This window comes from Diadema setosum, chromosome 9 (assembly GCF_964275005.1).
Source record: "Diadema setosum chromosome 9, eeDiaSeto1, whole genome shotgun sequence".
Taxonomy (NCBI): domain Eukaryota; kingdom Metazoa; phylum Echinodermata; class Echinoidea; order Diadematoida; family Diadematidae; genus Diadema; species Diadema setosum.
The window spans coordinates 14,119,591-14,144,154 of record NC_092693.1 but is presented as its reverse complement, the minus strand read 5'-3'; the positions used below and the strand labels follow the sequence as shown (position 1 = coordinate 14,144,154).

The 24,564-nt window shown below is 39.2% G+C and overlaps 1 protein-coding gene across 1 annotated transcript in view; it reads left to right on the top strand.

The window, feature by feature from the left end:
* The window catches only part of LOC140232554 (carbonic anhydrase-related protein-like), a 69,585-nt gene extending 52,697 nt beyond the window's left edge, over nucleotides 1–16,888 (top strand). Inside the window, exons 7-9 of the mRNA XM_072312650.1 lie at nucleotides 5,547–5,598; nucleotides 15,829–15,941; nucleotides 16,754–16,888. Of these exons, the coding sequence (XP_072168751.1) occupies nucleotides 5,547–5,598; nucleotides 15,829–15,941; nucleotides 16,754–16,888 (300 nt within the window). The remainder of the gene's footprint in view (nucleotides 1–5,546; nucleotides 5,599–15,828; nucleotides 15,942–16,753) is intronic.
* The last annotated feature ends 7,676 nt before the right edge of the window (nucleotides 16,889–24,564 follow it).

Below are 24,564 nucleotides of genomic sequence, written 5' to 3'. Positions count from 1 at the left end.
ATTTGGAAGCCTAATGGGTCCATTATTAATATTCGTTGTCAACCCGACTAAGTGCAAAGAATATTAAACTTTGTCTGCATTGTTTTGTATTGCTTTACTAAAGCTCGTTTTATTGATACATCAACTGTGAAAGAAATCGAAGCATGTTGGCTCATCAGGCCCTACATATATTTTGTTCCATCTGTTCTCCAACAATGGGTTCAAAGAGAAAGGTTGAAGGTAAGAGGGTATGAAATTTAGTCGAATAATGATCTCTTTAGCAATGAGCTGACTCGCAACGACATGTAAAATAGTGACGCGAATGAAAACAAGACGTTAGTTAAGGCAACCACGTATACGCGCCAGGCCGACTCTATTGGCGCGCTTGGAACGGACGAGTTCCAATCGGCCGTCCTCCACATTGCAACGCGCGCCCACAATGCTCGAGCCGCATTACCTCATCGCCGCGATATTGTATTTCGCCGTCAAGTGGAAATTAATTTAATCGTGATTTTTCATTAGTCGGTCTCCGCTTTCTCTCCCCACCTCCGCCCTTATTTCATCCCTTTCCATTTCTCGTCAGCGTTCGAAACCGAGTCCGACGCAATAGTAACCTACCCATCTGATTTTATTAACTTGATTACCCAGCCCGAAACTTCTCGTATTTATTGAGCTACTTCAAGTCCCAGGAGCGGCGTTATTTCTTGTTCTTATTTCCCTCCTCATGAGGTGTCTCCCCCTCCGCTCCCCCCCCCCTCCTTAAAAAAGGAGGAAAAATATGCACCAAGAAAGATGAAGTAACGTTTCTTGTAAAACAATATCACTAATAGGATGTTTATTTGATTTGCAAAAAGTGGTAACATTACCATGCATCCGGCGACAAAATGATGTTAAAAGTTTCTCGGCAGAGTGCAGCTTGGGGGGCAACTGCTGGCGTTGGGGCGCAATGCTTGGAACATTAATTTCATTGCAAGGGTGCCTGATTGGAGACATACATTGTTACACGCTTGCTTCTCGCCTAGCTTGCAGTGCTTTGGTGAGGGCCATCATCAGAAATCTAGCCAAACCTCATTTTCTCTTCATTTCGGATTTGATATTTTCGTAGGCTCGAGGGTCTTTAAAAGAATCTCTCTGCCTTTTTTCCCCTTACTGTCCTCTTCTGCGTTAACTCATTACTTTTCCCTCTGCCCGCATGTATAGCAGTGGAAGAAGGGAGAAAGTACGCTGTACCACGGGGCCTTTGATTCAATTAGACGGGATCTTTCGCTTTTTATGATAGTTTTCTTGTTCTGCCCACATATCTGAAAGGAGGGACCATTTATGAGACTGTTGCTCTATTTCTTCGCCGTACCATTCTTCTCGAATTGTTTACGCGCAATGCTCCCTTCGTACCATTTTCACGAAAAAAAGAAGAAAAAAAATGTATAGGAGTAAAAGTGAGGAGGGGGAAAAATCCCGCCCTCCCACACCCTACGGGGCTATCGAACGGACTCGGCAGCGGACAAAACCATCCCCCTTATTACGCCCTGACCGTATGATTTTTACTAAACAAAACAACCGCAGCACTCCGCACCTCAAGTTATTGGCATCGATCGAGCACCACACTGGTTTACGGGCATGTGGGTGGATCGATAGAACTAAAGTTCATTGTAATCTATGAATCGATTGCTTGCACGGCGACTGATTACACGCTAGGCTTACATGGGGGCGACGACAGTCTTGTTTTTTTCTTTTTTCCCTTGTCTATTCCTTCTTTTATGCCACCTTTTCAAATTCGACACGAAGTGAATGGCGCAAACAGTAAACAAGCGAACACTGTTTTGGTGTTTACAACGACGATTTTGATCGCGTGAAAGTTATCAACAAATTGAAAAGAATTGGTACGAGTCATCACTGAAGCCAAAATATGGCGTTTTGTAATCTTGCATTTCCTTCTCGTCGATATTGATTTCAACTGATTACGAAATGTGAATGACTGTGGAAGAGCTGAATGACGTAATTATCCACGACGAAATGTAAACATGAATGCTGCTTTCATCACCATTTCCATTTTTTATTTTGTAAGTTTTCTAATGAAGGAACTTTGATGGATACATAAGACATCGTGGTATTCAATCAAGAGATGATCATCTGATACCTTCGTAGGGATGTTTTTTTTTTTTTTTGTGGTTACATGGGAATGTAGATGGCAATCCAGTTTATAGGGAGTGAATATCTTAACGACTTTAAATGCTTGATATAGGGCATAATTACAGCGTATCATAGTGGAATACGTACACACAAAGGATCTCCAGTGAGAAAGGCAATATAAGAAGACCATAATCTTGGTGGAATTATCATACATTATGACTGCCCTGCCTCTACTTTGAGTTTTAAGGTGTGTTAGAGGTCTGTGTTTAACTACCAACAACCATTACGATCGTCTTTGGTTAACTTTAACTTTTGCTGTCTTCATAAGATGTAGACTTACTTCATACTTGAAGCAAGAAAAATGACCGACAGTCTCATTATTTGTACGTAAGTGAATAATATGTGAGAATTGTACTAAATATCTTTTCGTCTGGTACCAAGATTGTGACATCCGGGACTTTGTCGGCAGTGGAGATAATGTTTGATTTCAGCATAATCAATACACCGTTAGTTTTCTTTGCTACTATCTGCCTCCGAGATAGACTGATCTGCAGAAGGGTGTTACATAGAAATCCAACTCGCTTATAGCAAGCTGTCTATAAAGACACCCACGATGGAGATAAAAATGGACATGAAAAATAAAAATAAATATGGATATAATGTCCTCTGGTGATGATTCAGGATTTACATTTGTCGTTTGATGTGGTGAGGCTGGTAAGCTTTATTACTCCAAAAGCGTTGCGTGTGACGCTTGCAGACAACACTATCATCAAAACGACACACACGTGAAGCATCTATACCTCATCACCAACAACGCTACAGGGCTCCAGTGTGCCCTCATTTCCCCGCCATAGTTTCATGCTGAACCAGTAAAGAAATATTGACTCAATTAATTTTGACGTCACGGGTACTTTATCTTTCACTAATAATCAGGCAGGAGGTATGGGGCTAAATTTGATTTGATATTCCAAGACCAATTTTACCATTAGAAATATTTTTTCTCTTATGTCTACGTCAAAGCAGGAAGCGCAATGTTTTTGTTTGTTTGTGTGTGTGCGTGTGTGTGTGTGTGTATGTGTGCGTGCATGTGTGCGTGCATGCGTACGCGCTAATGGCATTATCTGTAAAGTTACGTACTTCCTAGTAACAGACCCGTATGAGGCTTTTGGAATAGTAAAAAGCTTATAGCATATTATTGAAATAGAAATTCATGAAGTGTGTGATTATACGAACCATTGGCAGTTTATGATCATGAACACCAACTTGTTTAAATAAAGTGTTGGATCTTTGCGAGAAACTATAGAAGATTAAAAGAACTGACAGAAAAGTTGAAACAAAATTGTAGAACACTTTCCTGTCCCAGAATTTTAGGCGCGGTGGCGGATTATAGTTATTTAAAAATTCGAACATGTTACCTTCACTTCAGCCAGGATACCTCAAATTTGTGGGTAAAAGAATTGCTACCCCACTTTTTTTGTTGTTGTTGATACCAATCACTGCTAACACTCAACATAACATTCTGAGGCTTTTATAAACTCTGTCTATCAATGGGTATGATAAAGCGGAACGGGAGTGCCCCAATTAATACAAAAGATATACGATGCCCGCCTTGGGTAATGTTCGTAGAGGTCAGACGAGTTGGTGCTGCTTGGTAATCATAGATTGATGATGATACGGGAGAAGAAAAAGATATGGCCAATTAAATAAGACCAAGAACTATCAATCATTAGGTCGTTGCTTCGAGTCCCTGCATGGCAGCAGTGGTTGTGCCCCTTGGCAAGGCCCGTTGTCCTCATTGCGCACGGTCTTTCCGAGGGAACGTATAAACCGTCGGTCCCTTTGGTTGCATGCTTACTAGGCGTTTTCAGGGCTTCATTGTCGGCCGCAGGAAGCGAAGTATGATTTGATTCGATCCCATTTGTATTACCATACCCAAAGCTTTCGGGAATCGGGTGTACCCAGTTTTAACCCTATAACCTTATGTGGATTTCTAAAGTCTTGGACAAGTGCAATGGGTTAAAGTATCGTGAGGGCGCTATTTTAAGTGAACATTGTCCTATTCTAAATCTTATAGAAAATGACCATACTAGAGAGGGAAATTAATTTGTGTCTGTGGAGAATAACACTGAGTGAAAAAATGAGAGAAACATTACGTGAACGGTTGAAGAATAAGATATGAGACAAGCAGCTTCTGTAGAAAAAAAAAAGACGAAACAAAGAAGTGCTCATAACTCCTTTTCTACTGGGGGAGTATTGACTGTTCAGAGATGATACCTGACCTGCAATTTGTCAGAGAGTGTCATGAGGGATGCAGTAAACACAGACAGAGAGACGGACTTCCATCCTCCGACAGCTGGTCCCCCTCTTGAGATTTGAGCATCACTGAAGCACCCTTATCATCAGGGCGAAAACATTTTTTTTTCCTTTGGTATTTTTTTCTCTTTTCCTCAGGAGGCTTATTTCTTTTATTTTAGAATACCGTCTATTAAGTTAATGCCACCAACCATTTTCAATGCCTTTTTTTTTTTTAGTTTGGAAAATTTCATTTAATACTTAAAGAAGTGGAGTGCGCTGATGATAGCTATGGAGCTAAAAGAATAAAGATTATCGCAATATCGTCTGATCGAGAGTGTGTTCGTCATAAATTGCTATCGTCTTCATCTTCGCATTTCATGACATCTGCAAAGTCTACTTTGGCTGGACCACCTGTCGGACATGGGGAAATTGCATCCCTTTTAACTCATTACAGGGGGTTGATATGTGGCTGAAATCGTCTTCCTAAGTCCGCTTTTGTTACCCACCTATACGTTCTACAAAATGATCCCTCCAAAAAAAAACAAAAAAAAAAAAATAACAACAACAACAGCAACGATCAACCTCGTGCAGTTTTAATTTTAGGCTTCATCTTCCTTATAATCTATCATTTTGATTTTGACCAACATTGTTCATTGGAGAACAAAAAAGAGAAGGAAGCTGTGAGATCACACGCTCCACCCTTTCTTCTTCTTCTTTTTAAAAAAATCTGGTTCTGGCATCGAAATTGCTTGAAATGTTATAAAATGTTTTGATGGTTACTCACTTGCCTTCAGTAGCTGCTCAGAAATCTTATTATTGTGAACTAACCTAAAAGCAGCTATTCTGATTTTCTACTTCTTTGTCTTTTTTTCAGTCCTCTTTATCATCATTGTGTTTTCATCAATACTAAAATTATCATCACCATTGGTATTTTCATGATCAAAGGTTATCACTATTATTTAGACTTTTTTTGTAACAATTTTTTGTATCAATTTTTTGTAACAACAATATTGTATCAAATTTATTCCATTTGCTTTATGGATAATTTTTTTTTTCTGGTAATCCACAGACTAGCTGGAGGTCTGGTTCCTCATGATTATATTGACTGATTTCCCCTTTTTTTACAATTTCTTTACGAACAGGGCAGGACCCTGTCTGTTACCACACCATTTCACCCGAGCTGCCTTCTACCAGGTAAGCATGCATCTTTCAATCAATCTTTATAGCAGTCCATCATTTCAGAGGTTAGTTTTGTTGAAATAATAATAGTAGCTAATAAAGATCAATGGATGTAGGAGTGACATCTTTGCCTAAGCCAGCTCCAGCTGTTTATTGGAAGCTGTGATGGTATCTATACACTAGTAATGACTTGTCTGTAAGTGAGATTAGAGAACTAACACTATAAATGAGATTAGAGAATGAAAACAGTCATCTGGCACAATGACTTTGGGAATTTCAACCTTGAAAATACATCAAAGAGTGTCCTTTGTTATATCTGTGTGTATTTAATCGAATTGAAAAAAGGGGTCTTTATTTAGATCTGCTTGGCGACCGAAGGTCGGATTGCGCTGATACAAAAAATATACTAGTACATTGACATAATAGGAATTATTTCATGTACATAAATATGTGTGCGTCCGTGCGCCGCAAACGAGTGTAGATTTAAATTCCGAAATGGAAATACTCATGGAAATGCAGGATTTCCTGAACTGAAATTCATATATTCCAGTAAGTAAAAACCCCTTTTCACTGGTTGAAGTTTGTTCTTTTTTTTTTTTTTTGTTTCTTTTTTTTTTTGGGGGGGGGGGGCAATCTTGTCAAGATGACAAAGGGTTACAGATCATCAGGTGTGAAACCTATAACAGTCAAATGTTGAAGCTCCAGTCTCATGGACATAAAAGGGTCAATCCGTTCACTTCTAATCGAGCAGATGATATCAAAGATGGACAAACAGGAGTGAGACACAGCTATGTCGCATGAAGAGTTGGTGTGGGCGTCACTTTTCTGTCGTCACTTCGCAGTTACACAATCTAAAAACGTATAGCGTCCTAAAAATCCAGTTTTATTTCAGCCCGGATAGGAAGGTATTAGTGCAGCGCGTTTTTGTTTTGTGGTTTTTTTTTTCAGTGCTTTTGTAATGTAGGCGACGTGACGGCTGTGATTTAAGCTCACGCAAAAATCTCTTTGAAGGTAACGTTTCACTCGGACAAAAACCGATACCACGTTTCATCGAAGGTTTGAGAACACCTGTTCGGCAAACGCCCTCAAGAGGCGGTCAGCACACAGCGACATGCTACTCCGGCGACCGTCTCGTTTAGTCGGTCAAAAATGCACGAAGTTTCTAGGTTTTCAATAACAATGGAATCTCGCCGCGGTCTGCCCGCAAAGAAAAAGGGGGGAAAAGTAAGAAATTCTGAAGAAGCGATTCATTCTCTCAGCCGAAATCTCGGACATGTCCTGGAGATATTCGGCCAATCAGGGAACCGTTAGAAGATACACTATCCAGCATTTTATCGTACATCTGTGAACATGATCGAGGGTATAGACGTGCCGCAACCGGCCCAGCGTGGCTGTTTCCCGGCCTCACGACATCGATTCGACTCGGCCCACCTAAGATTGCAATACGATCAAGTCCCTCCACAAGTCGCCTTGCCCGGCCGACACGAGGAAAGGCGACACAGCCGAAAGGGCGGGCTGTACTTTGTAGCGCCGCAAAGCTGCTGGATGATGATAAACTGCTGAAAACCTTAACAGACAACAACTTTTTTTTTGTCGACTTATTTAGTCTCTTTTTCCATCTGATCATCATCCGTCGCCGGTTCCTTATTCCTATCCAATTTGTTGCAATGTCTTCCTTCGCCTGCCTCCTTTCATTGTTGTGTCATTTATTTTTCTCATTGTAGAAAATAATGTGATTTCTTCATAGGTTTGTGCGTTAATGGTTTTTAACTTTTTTTTTTTAAAGAGTATTTTCCGGCGACAAGCTGTAATTTTTTGCAACATGTACCCGGTGCTCATATGGATAATTGGATATAACCATAAGTTAATCAACTTCATGTTTATGATGAATTATCATTAGAATAAAGGAGCAATTAAAATACATAAACACAAGGAAAGCGATGTTTTCAAAATATCTTTATCGCAACGGTAACGGATCACCAACTGATTTCAGAATTTACTTTCTGTTCGTAAAACAATGCCGAAAGTTTTCTAATTCGTCCATCACACCCCATCACATCTACCGTACAGTGTCTCTAATACTGTCGTCAATATTCTATCACATTATCACATTTCGTCATTCTCTCTCCCTCTCTCTCTCTCCCTCTCTCCTATTGATATATTCCTATTGTCACGTGTTGTTCCTACCATGTCGTCCTTATTTCTTTTATTCTTTGTCTCTTTGTCACCGCTCCACCCCTCTTTCTGGAGTTTAAACTGTTAAATCACATTCCATTTTTGTCTATGTCGATGATTCATTCTCGTCATTTCAATGCATATATTTTACATTATCATTATCTTTCTCTTTCAAACTCACTATGTCCCAACAGCTCCTTTCCTGTTCTCTTTCTATTTTTGTTCTATCCCCCCCCCCCCCTCACTCTCTCTCTCTGTCCCCACATCTTGCAATCGCGCGCGGGAACTGTGCTGGCGCTCCCCGAATTCAATCAAATTTGTCGAAACTTCAATTAAAGTTTGGTGGGCAACCGGCACGCCGATCAATCCGGTTCGACTTCCCGCATGGTATCGGGTATCCGGCTCGACTTGTTGGACAGTTTGGACAGATGTCTCCCACATCCTACTCATTGGACGCCACGAAAGAATGCAATGCCCGCCACTCTGTGGAGACTCGCATAAACCTTTCCATGCCTTCTTAGCTACAGGGTGACGAGAATGCATGCACGCGCCATTATGCAACATTAGCGATATTTATGAATTCAAAATGATGGAAACATTTTTATCCCCTTTTCATCAGCGCCGAGCCTTCCATATAATCGGGGATATCTCTTTCAATTCAGTGGATATTTCAAATCAATTGCCGGGATTTGTACCCTCATTCGACCGATCATTAATAACCATGAAACTGAAAATAGGAAGGGAAACCTTTGTATACGGAAGCCTCATGATTCACGCAATAGGGCATTTTACTTAACAGTTTTTGTGAGCAAATTTTTTGTTTTGGGTGTAATTAATGCTTCACAAACCTCTTATACTGTACTCTTTCTGTACCAGTGAGGCAAAGTGCACAAATCCGACACACAAACCCATAGACGGGAAATAAACGTGGCGCTCAAAAGAGTTCAAGGTCAAGATCGTCACAATCCTATTACTGGAAGATTGTCCCGATAAAGCGGAGGAAACTGTAACGGTCAAGCAATGATACAATTTCTCCCTGACGATCTAACAATGACAGAATTGTCGTTTCTTTTTCTTTCTTTTCACTTTCTAAATTTAATCAATGTCTTTATCCCAACTTCCTAACAACATATCTGCGTAATGCAATCCATGAAAGTAGAATGCTTGACTTTCGAAAACAAAATGAATATACTGACCTTCTCGTTTTACACAGACTGAGAAATATGGTTTTCTTGTGATGGAAGAAATTATAAAAAAAAAAAAACCATTTGCAATCTGTATTAGATAATGATCGTCTTGATCATCATCACCATTATCATCATCATCATCATCATCATCATCATCATCATCACCACCACCATCATTGTCATCATCATCATTATCGTTATGAAAGTTTTCTTATGATCACTTTGTCAAAGGTCGTCAGAGTCGCGTCATATAACGCCCAGAACATTGATTGCTACCTAGAAGTAGTCTTTCAAAATCAATAATTGAGGAATCAGAATGAAAGGTTCAAAATAATGGTGATGGGCATTGATGATATGAATGATTTTATGTGCTGCAGTGCTAATATGCTTTTTAGTTGCTTAGTTGCTTTTGTGTGACAAAAGTACCGTATGTCCCCAAAAAAATTACAACGGGACCCTCGGCAATGCTATCTTTAAAAGAAGTGAATCAATCGAAATACAAATTCAGGGTATGAAACTATAACTCATTGCCCACATCTTACAGAAAAGCCCATTCGATTAACTTCGATGGCCAAAGAGAAATGAGGAATTTTGTAGAGGATGTCGAGAATCTCTTCCCTCCAAGTTCTGTCTATTGTATTCACACACAAAAACATCGAAGTTCTAAACTTGTAAGAATCAGACTCACGACATGCTTTACAACTTTTCAAATTTCTCTGTGACCGCTTAACCAAATTGAATGGGGGTTTCTGCAAAATGTAGCTAAGATGTTATGTTTTAAGACCCGGAAGTAGCATTTAGACAGTTTAATCATATTGGGTGTTAATGCGAAAGTTTGATTGTATTTTGTTTTGTTTTGTTTTTTTTTTTTTTTGGGGGGGGGGCATACTGTATAGTAAATATACACGTTCCGTGTCCTTTACGTTGACGACAATGAATATATATATATATATATATATATATCTATAACAGTAAAAGGCGAAGTTGTTGTTGTTGTCGGGGCCTTATGTATTTCCTGTTTTATTCCGGCGTTGCTGGTTTGTCTATCTCCTCCCGAGCCGTCGGCTCCGGGCCCCCGAGACCGGTGCCGTCGGCAGCGGGAGGGTCTCCTACGTGCCTTGGACCGGGTTTCGTTCGCGCTCCGCCTCCGTGTCGACGTCGAGGACGACAAAGAGAAATTAATGAGATAGATGCATAATGCATTTTTGTGCGTGACGTCAGAGCCGAGCGTTTTAATATTCACCGATCCTGCGCTGGACTCCTGCCTTTCTCGATCGTCCATCTTTTAGCTTGCAGAGACAGTGGGGATACTAAAATCAAAAATATGATGGCGTGCAGCGAAATCTCTGTCATATTCCGGCGGACACGCACGCACGCACACAATGTACTCTCGGGTACGGTATGCCAGTGTGTGGCCTGCGCCTGTGTATGTATTGACGATGGTTACACGAAACACTATCTGCGTGCGCGTGATATGGACACTCATTATGGTACAATACACGGCGCGGTCATTGTTAGTACAAGGGCATTTACGTACAGCGACGTTCGCCATTGGCGTGCCCAAATGAAAACAACGAATGCTGTTATTTTATTGTATTTTGCACAACTGCAGGATACTATGCAGCTCAGGTACGTCATTTAGTTTACTCTCAAGTCGGGTATCATTGTACTCAGACTGTTCAGGACGGCTAAATATCCACTTAAATTTTGTCCTCGCCGATCGTACCCTTCCATATCAGAGTACACGCGCCGCTGTTCATTCGTTTACTGCATGGCTGCTGTAAACATGAATATTCATAAGACGAGCGGACGCGGGGGAAACCCTCGCTTTGACCGCCAATTTTTGAAGTTACAAGTGGACATCAAATGTATGGTTCTATGGTGCATCAAACCAAGTTTTGGTGATAAAAATAAAAAAGAGGGAGCAAATGACGACGAAAATATTCTTCTTTCTCCCATAACGTGGGAAAAGAAATACAGAAAAAATACGAGGCCCTGAGACCCATGGATACCCACGGATGCCTACTTATTAAACCTATAATGACTATCCCCCTTCCCAAAATAATATTTATTAAATGATGATACAATAATAGTATTCATATAATAATGATGGTAATGATAATGTACAGTCTGAAGCAGATAAACGGGCGAGGATATGTAAACATATTGCCGTTGTGTGGGTTTTTTTTTTCTTTTAAATGACGTGGTAAATTGAATATTATTCATGACATACGCCACTTTTCAGCTTTTTCATGAAGAGAAAAAAAAAGACAAAGACAGAGAAAGAGGACAGAAAATATTCTCTGGAAATTTGTCGAGCTTTCTCTTCCTCTCCCTCTCTCAGTGAGTCAGATCAGATTGTCAGGTCATTTTCTGAAAGGCCTTATTTCGTTCATGCAGACACGTGTTCTCGAAAGGGGGAGAAAAAACAATGCTATCAATTAAAAAAGAGACAAAGAGAAAGAGGACAGAAAATATTCTCTGGAAATTTATCGAGCTCTCTCTTCCTCTCCCTCTCTCACCCTCTCTTACACTCTTATTTATATCCTGTACAACTGAGCAGTGGAATTCTTAGCGTACTTCCAGTGACAATTTATACTATAAACACAAAACACCACAATTTTTTTTAAAGAAAACAAACAAATATGAAATATATAAAACATGAAGTAAGAAAATACCACAAAAGTCCGAGTCACATGAAGGGGTGGTTTAATGAAAAGTCTGACTTTGTCTATATAGACACATGTTCTCGAGAGGAAATTAAAGAACATCAGAATGAAAGAGAGAGAGAGAGAGAGAAGGTTGAATCAATGAATGATCCATCAAGTGCATTTCAGGAACAAGTCATAACCCTCAGATGAGATTGTCATCGGGTGGAAGGAGCACAGACGGGTTTTTCAAATAAAAACGTCGGAAAAGAGATATAAATGATGATATAACCCATTTGCATCTTTTTATTGAACCGAAAAGGTGTGTGTGTGTGTGTGTGTTATTATGTGTGTGTAGTGATCGATCAAACAGGTGTATTAACATTAGGAACGGACGACAACTTATTAGATGGGATTTCGTTGGGAGGGAAAATATTTTTTTTTATGAAAATGTGGTAAAAGAAGTATGAATCATGACATACAATGTAAGCTTCTTTCAAGCTTACGAATGAAGAGAAAAGATGTGTGTCTGTGGGGGCCAGAGAGGACTCATGTACAAAAAAAAAAAACCAAAACAAAACATAAACAAACAGGAAGTTCTTTCGCTTCAACTAATAAAATGGGACGAAAGAAATATATATAAATCTAAAAATATGGGGCCCTCAGACCCGTGGATTTCCACGGGTGCTGCTAGTATATATATATATATATATATATATATATATATACTAATATATATATATATATATATATATATATATATATATATATATATATATATATATTACTCAATGTGCAGTTTCTGATGTAAACAAACAAACAAACAAAAACAATTAAGACACGAAGAGCTCACAATCTCAACGACTTAATAAATGCCACATTTTTTTTTGGAAAATATATCACATGCTGTGAAACTTGAAGATTTTTTTTTTTAATAATTGTAACCTAGCAATTTTCACCAAAGAACCCAACCACGTAAAGGTCACGTGCCAAACGGTAATTGATGACGGATGAAACGCGATAGCATAGATCAACCAAAATGATATATTCATTTGGTCCTGGAAAGCAACACATCGGGTTCAAATAACGACAGGGCCCTCCCATTGATGGTAACCGTGCCTACTTCGTGCTCACTGGCAGGCGCCTTTTTCCCCCTCTCGTAGTAGTTTGCTCCCCTGTTTAGGTAATAAAGCTATTACTGAAGGGCAGTGTTTATAATTCCGTGCACCTTTCAGCCGCACGTGAAATAGTTTCTCCAAACAGCGCTCGTTCCTTCATCGATTGCGCTATCACAGTGGAACCTCCCCGCGCCTGCGACTGGAGGATGCAAACAGCACACGCCTCGGTTGGCGAGTTTGTTTTCAGACGAAATAAATTCTCGCTTGCATTCAACGCGACAGAAGTGTGTGTGTGTGTGTGTCAGTGTGTATGTGTGTACATACGTGTGTGGCGTCATAATTCAATTTAACCTTCTTCATACGAACACACTAAGAGTTTTAGACCGTTACGGGACCCATTAAGGTAATCAACATGGGGGTAAAACAGAGAAAGAGTGAGTGAGAGATAGAGAGAGTGATGAGGATGGAGGAAAAAAGACGACTTTCACGTTGCGCGCGAGCTCGTCCGCTGACGACTAACGAAGATTGCAGAAACAATTTGCGCCGCCGTAGATTAGCGAGTGTGTCGATGAAGCGAACTATAGGCCAATCACAAAGGCATCACTCCTTCATCACTCATAATCAATACCTATGGGACAAAGCAAATAGAACCAGACTTTGACGCTCGAACGTGTGGAAGCCATAATGGCGGATCCCCGCGCGGCTGGACGCACACGTGTATTAGTTTGTATTTAAACTCCAGTTAACACACTGGCTCGTCCGTCAGTGACTGGCGACCGTTGGGTACACAAAATCTGAGCGCGCACCAGCTCCGAAATGCTTGCATATTCGCCTCTCGAAAGACGTTTATAATGATTAGATTGTATTTTATTAGGTGCCCGTATTTGAATAGGGTGGGCTGGCGGTGGAAAATTTTCTTTACTCCAGCAATAGGTTTTTAATAATTCGATGATTTTTAAGGTATTGACAGTTTATGACTAATAACCTAATGCCTCAATCTAATCTCGCTCCTGGCTATCAGCAGCATCACTATTTTTTTGTCGTTTTGAAGTTGCGCCATCTGTACCGTCCGTTTTGTCGGCAAAGAACGGCGATGAGTAGGGGCAGGGAAGACCTCCCTAGTAGGGGCAAGAGGCTTCTCCAGTAACCAGTCCTTGTTTGCTTGACTAAAGATAACAGGTGGCCTGCCACTTTGTGTGCATACACCATTCTGACCAGGAGCAAGGAAAGATGTGTCGGAACACGAGGATATCGTGAGAATAGAAGAAGATGATGGAGAAGGAGGAGGAGGAGGAGGAGGAGGAGGAGAAGAAGAGAAAACGATGGTTTCTATCTAAAATAGAAAGTCCTTATTCTAATTAAGTCATATTATATATATATATCATATGCTACATGTAAATTACATTACAAACTGATATTTCTTAATTCTAAATGAGTGGTCTGAAAATTTCGAAAACATGATTTTTTGAATTACATTTGATAAGCTTCCAAATATGTTTGATTTTGCAGTGTTTTTAGATTGTCCTGAATTTAATTAGTTTATGAATATAATTTTTCCTCGAGCTTGTATCAGAGAGTCTTCTAGTTTCAAACGCCGAAGTCATGTGAATTGACAAGATAACTCAAAGGCGATTTTTTTTTTTTTTTTTTTTTGGGGGGGGGGGGTTTAATCTTGCAATAATGTTGCCTTCCAAGTAGAAGACAAAATAACTGTCGGTTTCTAGGAGTAATATAACAAGGCCACGAAGCATAACACCGTTTGCATGTGAGTTGGTTGTGGGTTCAGCAACACGCACTCACGCACACACACACACACACACACACACACACACACTCACACGCACGCACACACACACACACACACACACACACGCACACACACACACACACACACAAACTCCTACTATTGAGTATTGCATTGCGATTGCAAAGTAGACAAACCCCCTCTACGATGTCAATCGCCGCCCCCGACTAACTGTAAAACCTCGGATGTCTGCGCAGTTGTTAAACCGTCCTCACTCACCAAAATGATCCAAGCATCGCGATCGTTGCAGTGATCACAAAAAAACAAACAAAAAGAAACAAAACAAAAAGTATGGTGACGTCATCACGGAAGGGACCAGAATTACTTAGAATGATGATGATAATGACTATGAGGAAGAGAACGACGACGATAACATCGTTGTAGTAATAGTAATGATAGTAGCAGTAATTTCAAGATAGTGCTAACATTAAAATATAATGCATTATGCTACATAGTGCTAATATGAACAAAAAGAGGAGAAGGGACGAAGAAAAGGGAAAAGAATTAAAAGATGGCACCACGTCCAACCATCATTTTTCTTGGACACTATCTTCTCGTATGCGAGAGTTAATCTTCACCAGCCGCAATATTGTTCGTTCGCCAGCATACTCGTCGTTATGAATTATAGATAATTATGTGGTAGAAGGCCTTGTTTCTGTGAACGTGAATGCATGGATGCGATCACGAGATCTCTATTATAAGTTGAGGAACGCTAAATTTTCTGAATATTGTTTATCCGTTCCTGTAAGGGTTTTCCCTTTGTTTTCGTTTTCTACGAACATTCCTTAACTCCTGCAACCACATGTGTACGTTCAATGTATGCCGAACAGGGGTGGCAAGTATGAATAATATTCACCAAAAGAATGTCGATGATGGTTAAAAAAAAAAATGATAATAATATCAATGATGATGATAATAACGATGATGAAAATTATGTTTATATAAATTTACTTTTTTCATTTATTTACTAATTCATTCACTTATTTATTCATAAAAATTGAAATAAGCATTTATTCTAATCAGCCTCTGCGTAGACATTGTTCAGTATTGGTGAATAGCCAAAACTTCTGCATTGACATAACTCTGGCGAAACCATAAAGATGACTAATTGCAGTTATGATTGTGTAAATTTGCCAGTTAGTGTTCAGTGAGCACGTGGAGTGGGTTTCACAAAATGTGTGCTGGACGCATGAATTTCTGCCTCATCTTGAGGCGTAAATTTCATTGGTGCATGTGTTAAGTTACCAGAGCCAATGAAAATAGAGATATTGTCACTATTTTGTTCTTCACATGTTTTACCCTTTTCTGTACAGATCCCCAGCTGCATGACTTTTGGACTTACCAGGGATCCTTGACCACGCCCCCTTGTTACGAGAGAGTCACGTGGATAATCTTCCGATACCCGCTCACCATTTCGATATCTCAGGCGCGTGTGTTTATCGATCTCATCAATTTATTTATACGTTGAAAAAACAACAACAACAAATACTTCTTAACTTTCCCCAGCACCACACACGCATTTGAGTCCTTTGAATGGCCCACTTCATCACAAGCCTATGTGAATCAAATTTGTTCAGCAAATGTGATTGCCATGATTTTCAAAAAAAAAAAAGGAAGAATAAATGGTCTCGTTAGAAATACGTGAATGCGAAATTATCATGACACGATCATGATCAAAAGCGCTTTTGTCTGCTCGGGCAACTCATTGGTAAAAGTGTGTGTACTACAATTTACCGGCCTGATTTTAAAATTTAACTAGTCTTCAGATATTGTTTCATGTCTGCAAGGGAATATTTTGATTCCGTAATGTCAGTTCAGTTCAGGTCAGTTCAATTCAGTTCAATTGAATCAACCCATTCAAAACGTAATGTGTTACTAAATATCATCCAAAATTTATCGTCAGTCAGTGTACAAATTAATTGAATATTTTGTGCTCTCGTTATATACTAAAGATAAAGATTGGTGACATCAACGTAGATGAGATTTGGGAAATTCATTGTGTCATGTAAACGGTAAAAACTATTTCATAGAGACTGGGGAAATTCTCTCAAAATCCTACTTCTATGGTATTTGCTTTTCAAAACAATTTCATTTATACCAGGCCAACTTGCAAGTACGCTTTGGGAGCTCTAACGTGAATAGTTGAATATCATTATTCATTATGTCCGGGAGTTGTTGTTGTTGTTGTTGTTGTTGGATATTTTTTTTCAAGAGCATTATTTCTGTTTTCAACCACAGATGGAGGAATTCCGACGCCTAAAGAACCACGTAAAAGGAGACTTCTCTTTCCGGGGCGAAGAGGGATTGCTTGTCGACAACTTCCGGCCGACTCAACCCTTGAACGATCGAGTGGTCGAGGCGTCGTTCCAATGACAGCCCTGCCAGTTTAGCGTTGCTCTACTTCTGTAGTCCCATTAAGTCCTGCTCCAGTTGCGTTATTACGGGTCAAACTCAAAATGGCTAGACCCACATACGACATAACCCAAGACGAATTGTTACGATTTAGGCAGAGAGTGATTAACAAGGTTTGTGAAGATATTGGTACAAAGGTAAAAATGTCGGAACTGATGTACGAAAAAAAAAAAAGTAACCCAACAACACATACGTTGCATAATGCCCAGAACTGTGACTAGTTGATTGGTCACACGAGCTTTGAATGAACACTAACAGAATTTCATTGTGTTAAAAAATGTGTACATCCAAATGTGTAGCATAATGGACTGTGTGATCAATTTCATAGTTTGCACCGAATGCTAATTTGTTACGAAGTCAATTTTGAAATATTGCACACTGGCCAATTTCATTAATTCTCATACCAAATTTCTAGCGTAAATGTACATCATGCCATATATTCCCTTGTCATTTTTTTTAAAGGAATCAAATTAGATTACTCTCATTTGTTTGGATCTGCCTATAAATAAGTATAATACATGCATAGTCACTTTGTAGTTATGTTATGTCCACGCCATGTGCGATCTGCATAGTCTATATTATGTATATATTGATAGAAGAGAAACTGAGGAAAAGCTGTAGGAATGTGGAGCAATGTGAATAGATGGGATTCCTAAGCTATTCATGATTATAATCATGAATATTCATAATTTCAATCATGAATATTCATAATTTCTACTCAGTGCCAATGGACGGTGACTATCATTCTTGTGTTGTTCTTTTCTTTCATGCTCATTGTTTAGTTTGTTTTTTGCCCAAGTGAAGCGATTCAGCGGTACAAAATATCATTATATGCCGATATCACCTTTCTTTCCTGGTAACGTAAAGACTAATACTAGAAGTTCATACAAGAAATTTTTCCATTGCCACGTGTTTGTTGCTCTCTCGATGCTAGGGAGAAAAAAATAACTGACAATAAGTATGATTTTATGTTGTGTATCAAATTGGATAATAATTCAGCATTCAAAGGCATATCGGGTTCAATACCTTCGGTTACAAGAACCATATATGCGCTAGAAAGATAGTGTTGACTCAGGAATACCGCTACTGAAGATGGGTAATGCAGCATATCATAAGCATTGGCTTGAAATGATTGATCGAACATCTTTCATTTTGTTTTTTATAAAAGAAATCAGTTTATGAATATAACAAATAATATTCGTGTTTGTTCTCAAAAGAGGACTGTTTTTGACTACTCAGATGTACTCATGATCTCTTCGTTTTTTTTCTTTTTCTTTTTTTGGCGAATGGTTTTTGAACTAAAACCGCAATCAACGCGATGAGTTGTAATTTTTTTTTTGTGATACCCAAACACAAATGTCGCCGTATGTGCCCCGATGTGCAAACGAACAACTAACACAGTGCCTGTCTATCAGAGTGATTATGTGAGATATATTTCTATAGGAAGTCATCATGTTCATGAGTAACATGAAGTACATGCATGAGTATGCACAACACAGGATATACAAATACATTTTGAAACTGTACATGGTTGATATACAATGTATTTTATTAACTTTTAAGCAAAATTCCGGATCTCTCTAACCTACTGAGGGAAAATACCCTTTCTTGAAAAACGAAATTGCGACGCGTTTTGTTACAGTAAACGAGAGAAAACATTTATTTGCTGGAATAACAAATGTAATACAATGAAAAAGAATAAAACAACAAACAATTAACCCCTGAATAGTCGAAGTTGATTATTTTGATGCCTGTCGTTTTATGTGTTTTATAAGGGAAATTAGAAGTTTCATATTTTTTAAATAATGCTAAAACTTTACAAAGAAAAAAAGGTTACATTTTTAACAAAGGTCAATACTTAGAAAAAAACATGAAGAGAAAGAAAGAATCCTGATTTCACGATGGAAGCAAATTTTTCTATTTTTTGCAGATTGATTGCTTGTAACTTTTTTTTTCTGGACCGTTTTATGTGTGTGTGTGTGTGCGCGTCTGTGCGGTCAATCGAGATAGCTTTTTCTGAGAGTTATGCAGAATTTCATGTCATTTCTCTTATATAAACATGGTATAATTTTGAAAAAACACCAATTATATTGTACTGTATGTTGGAAAAATGATTCAACAGCACAAGAAAGAAGAATACAGCTGCTTTTTTGTTGTTGGTGGTAATATTAATTTCATTGTTAATATGGATTTGATATTGAATAAAACTCAAATAAAGAATATCATAAAACAAAAAAGTGTGTGTGTGTGTGTGTGTGTGTGTGTGTGTGTGTGTGTGTGTGTGTGTGTGTGTGTGTGTGTTCATGTACTTGACATCACACTGAATTTACGTATGGCTATCGGGTTGTCACAGAATAGAACTGACAATTTGATTCTCCGACGACAGAAATAATGCAACTTGCTCTATCAGTGAAAGGCGAACTCATTGATAGAGGGCGTAAAGCGGAAATTACAAACATCGTGAAGGGGTCCAAAGGTTATTTCACTACTCCACTAAACGTAATAGAAATTGAGGTGCATATGGTAATGAAAGGAGAGGGAGAGTTTTCCTTGGGTTTTAAAACAAGGTCGCCAAATCGTATGAAAATCGAGTATAACTTCGGAAATCATTCAGACATTATTTTTTTCTCTGATCAATCTTGACATTTACTTTAACATATTATGCAAGTGTGTTTTTTTTTCTCGAAATTTATGTTTCAATGTATTTTCTTCTATACAGTTTTGTTTGTATTCATTTGGAAATAACAGTCTAAATAATTGCAGGTCTCTTGAAGTACAAAGCGAAATATGAAGGACAGAGAAAATAAAGTGCATTTATTTTGAATACACCAGTAAAAGGGGTAGATGAGAACTGCATTTCCGATGATATCTCTGCAAAGCTTATGATGTCGTGTCCCTTGAGCTCATTAATGTCTTACATAAGTTTTAACTTTCGACATTTCTTGTCAGAGGTCTGACACCTGATGAACTCGATCGCATTGATTTTCTGTGGGGTCCAGTTCTATGGAGGGTTATAGTGTCTAGTCACCATAAAACAACGTTTACACCACCCATCCAACTGATAGTCTTATCAGATGTAAAACCCAAAGGCAATTCAACCTTGTTCTAACACTCGAAGCGTGAGTTCCGTTACCATTCATTGTGTTGCTGTTGCTTTCTTCTGATAACTGGACTACAATAATTGTTTTATTGATGTACCCTTCTTGCCATACTTGCAGCGAAATTCGATTACTATTTCCTTACTGACAATCGCGACAGAGGGCCGCGACATAGTCGTTGGTTTACTTATCAATAATTCCAACCTTGACGTCACAAAGTAAGCAGTAACTTCCCTGAGACTTCCATTGTTTACCCTATAAGGCGATAGTGTGAATTCGCCGACAAAATGACTCTTTTTGAAAGCCAGTGTTTGGTCGGTAAGTCGTCACTTTGCTATGAATGATTGCTCGTTTTGTTCCGGAGAAACTCATCAATATCCAGCAGTTCACGTGTGTGTGTTTGTGCGTATGTATGTGTGACCATCTTGCATCTCCCGTCAGTCCGAGCCGGTGTTTTCACACGTGTTCCAGCCTCTCACAATAACACATGAACAATTTGTTTTCAATTAATCATAGCTATCGATCGTGAAGCCCAAGACCGCCGGCGGAATTCCGCTGTGCACACTATATCGCACATCACTCATTAAACATTACAATACAATAAACTTCAACCGTTTCCATGGCGACCGCATCCCTCCTTCCACACTACGAAATTGGGCGAGTGGCTCGTTCCTCCCTGCTGAGTAGATACTCAATCAACCTGCTCACCCATGCCCGTGTACTTTGCTACACCGTCCATGAATGAGGGTTTAATCTAGCCCGATCGATGGAACTTCAATTTGACACTGCCGAATCGATACCTAGCACTTTTACCTCTCGCCTCGATTAAATCGTCAATTTGCAGCCAGACATTCATATTGACGACCACTCGCTGACACGAAATGTGACAACCTTTTTTTTTCTTTCTGTGTTTGTAGACAATTGTCGAAGTACTCCATTCGACAAAATGCATGCATGTTATTGTGTACTTTCCGTTGCAGCTCACGTCGATACTCTTACTACGCTCTTCCATCGTGGCGTTTATCTAAATGGAATGCTTGTATAATTTCTGCTTCATTTTTTGGAACGTTTTTCTTCTTCTTTCAGCTGATCGTCTCAAATTAAGTTTTGAAAATCAACGTCGTCTGTCATTTGATTTAGATGTACATCCCTTGCTCCGTTTGAGAAATTCATTGATCAATATAACTGTCACTCGATTTATTGTAATCGAATTAGGACCACTTCTTCATTCTTTTTATTATTCAGTTATTATTATCATTATTATTATTATTATTATTATTATTATTATTATTATTATTATTATTATTATTATTATTATTATTATTATTATTATTATTATTATTATTATTATTATTATTATTATTATTATTATTGTTATTATTATTATTATTATTATTATTATTATAATCATTATCTTTTGAGTGTTTTTTAACCTCCTTTGGTCTTTCACTCCTTGCGTTGGTGCAATTTAACATCAAAGGGATTGCGTGGCTGTATTAAAATTGAGATTAGCACCCTAAGTCTTTGAAAGGTGAATGTTGAAATGTTTCTTGACTGTTTTGATATTCAGATGATGAAGGTTTTTCTGTAGATTCCAGGCCCTTACCCGCTTCCCCCGCCCCCCCCAAAAAAAAAAACAAAAAAAAAACCAAACAAACAAAGAATCAAGTCAATGTAATGCTATTATGTCGAAAGTACTGTTATGAAATATTGACGAGGCTTTTAAGCCATCATCATGCGGCTATAAGATTACGACTTTTCGCCTTAGCCAGTGACGCCCAACATGCTTTTTAAGCAAGAGTTCTAAAGATACAACTGTTTGTGGCCTGTGCTGGATATGTGACTTTGGTGTCATGTCTTGTTCGATGATGAACATTGCATTAATGGTAAACTCCCCTCCCCCTACTTTACAGTATGTACTTTAATTAACCCTTCGAAAACCCAATTTCTGTCACCACCAGCTTTTAATTCCTTTAGCTCTCATTTTTTTTTTTCCACACGATACTCGCTTATCAAGCACGGTTGTGAAGCCCTATAATGCGTTTTGCTTGCTGCACGAGAGCTGGACGATCCTTTAATATGCATTCGTGTCCGATTAAGTGAATTGTCAAATGCCATTGGACTGGAAGGCTCGGAGATGCGAGCGGGAATGCCTTTCCTCTCTCGCCCAGCGCCTCCCCGGTGCTCTCCTCGCTCGACTAAGTGCTCATTTAGCGGCTAATAAATTGAAAATGGATCGCGTCGATAAAACAATTGCTTTCACGCGACCCGGGACTATTTTACATGCTTCTCCGTGTAAACATAAGAGACGAAGCCGGGAGAGGTTCCTTTCGCCTCCAAGCGATTTTCTTTTCCCTTTTTTGAAAACAGGAACGGGAAATTTGTCGCCCCGTAGAGCGACTCAATTGAAGACTGAGAGTTCAACCATTTCCCAAGATTGGCTTGTGTACACACATCAAGAATAAATTCGGGGGTTAGGACACCTGAACATGATCGCAGCAGTGTTTTCAATTAAACTCTGACTTTTTTCCCCTCTGCTCTTTCTTCCCTATGATTCTTTTTTTTCCCCTCTCCTGTTCTCTTTCCCTCTATAGAGTAGGGAAGTTCATTGGTTTAGCGCATTATCGCTGAAAACTGCGGTGGGTGATGAAGTAAGGGGGAAATTACTGGTGACGAGCAGAATAAAGATGGAAGGGGTCGAGCAGAGAATAAATGCGCTTGAGTTCTATTAGCTGGTGAAGAAGTGAATAGTGACTAAAAAGGCAACGATGAGAATTCGGAGATAGGAGAGGGAAAAAGAAAGACATAAGGACCGTTTCATCAACTGAAAACGCACACACGCGCATATTATAACTGGAACATAGAACGGAGCGGGTTGCCCCGAAAGAACAATCATATGGCATTATAATGCAAGCAGGATATGTGGCCGTAATACAGGCACTGAGGTTAAGATGTTTTGACGTTCGGAGTTTGGGAAGGGAACGATTGAATAGCTCTATGAGCAATCATGTTTGACAGAATCGAAGCTATTAAAGCGCCGAGTGGTATTCTCACTCTGAGCAAGGAGCACTTAAGCGGCGGAAGTGCAGCAGTAACAGGAAAAGCTCGGGCCCCCGAGCCAGCCTCGTCTCGTCTCGTCTCGTCGCATCTTCTTCTCCCTGATATAGCACCGGTATCTTCAGTGTCGCGAGAATTCAATATTGCTGCTCATGAGCTTATCCTAATTGAAGCGTTTTTGGTACACCAGAGCAGCAAAGCAATTGGGATCCATTAAATCATCAAGTCTTTCCCATTTTTGTCGGGTTTCTTTTCCTTCCTTAAACTCATGACTCCCCCTTTCCGCACCACCCTTTTATTTTTCGAAAGAAGATCAAACGTCCATTGTGTAGCATCAGGGATGATTTTTGTCTGCTGATGTTTAAAGGAGAAAGAGAGAATGAGAATTATCTGTGAAATTATCTCTCATTTGATGAAAGGTCAGGACGATTAACCTAAGTGGCTCGAAAATTTTTGCCAAATGAATAATATCTTCGTATAGGCGTCCAGTCCCATCTCATTGTCATCACAAGTGCGCAAGTAGGTTGACCCAAGGTGCGTATTGCAGATCGGACAGTTTATTTAGGTTCTGTCCTTTTCATCCCAAGGTAATAATCATGAAGAGGCAAGATTATATGGAGAAAATTAATAAAATTCTGTCGCGCATAGCTTATATTGCCCATTTGATATACACAATTATTATTTTGTGAGAAAAAAAAATGCAAGAGTTTGAACAGTCGTGACAGCCACACACACACACACACACAACCACGCACACACACACATACAGAGAGAGAGAGAGTTGTCTGTGGTATGAAATCTACGAAAGAGTCAAAGAACTTTGTTAGAAAAAAATTACTTAGCACTGTCTCTTTAGTGTCCTTTTCCTGTTCTAGCTCGTCAGATATCTCATGCCAAAAATGGCAGCCATGCTTCAGTGTTATTCTACGCATCAAGTCAGTGCCACGCATAATATCACAACTCATACATTGGTAATAAGCACGGACACATTGATATTGTGGAACCTATTAAAAATGATTCCATGCTTATCATTCATATAATCAATGCATTATGACATCAATCGATGAGTAGTTAAAAAATCTTCAAACAATCACAGCGTCTCGTATCTTTCAGTGGCCGTGTAAGACTTAAGTTCTGGAAGAGGTTAAAAATTGTACTCGATCAACGTTTAGAGAAATCATATTTTCATCCCTGGATATCCTGTCACTGTTAGCAATCGCTGTGTGATATTACCAAAATTTCCTACGTGAAGCCATAAGCTACAGTTCTAGAGAATCTGTCCAATCCTTTACAGCTCCATGGCAATCGGAGAAAAAAAAATCACCATGGCAACGCTGCGAAAGAAAACCTCCGATTTCTGGCCGGCGTCTGGTCACTCACCACAAGAACTCATATCTCTCTCCCCCCCCCCCCCTCCTTTCAAAAAAAAAAAAAAAAATGTAAATGTTGCCGGTCACAGACCTGCGATGGGAGGTGTAAAAC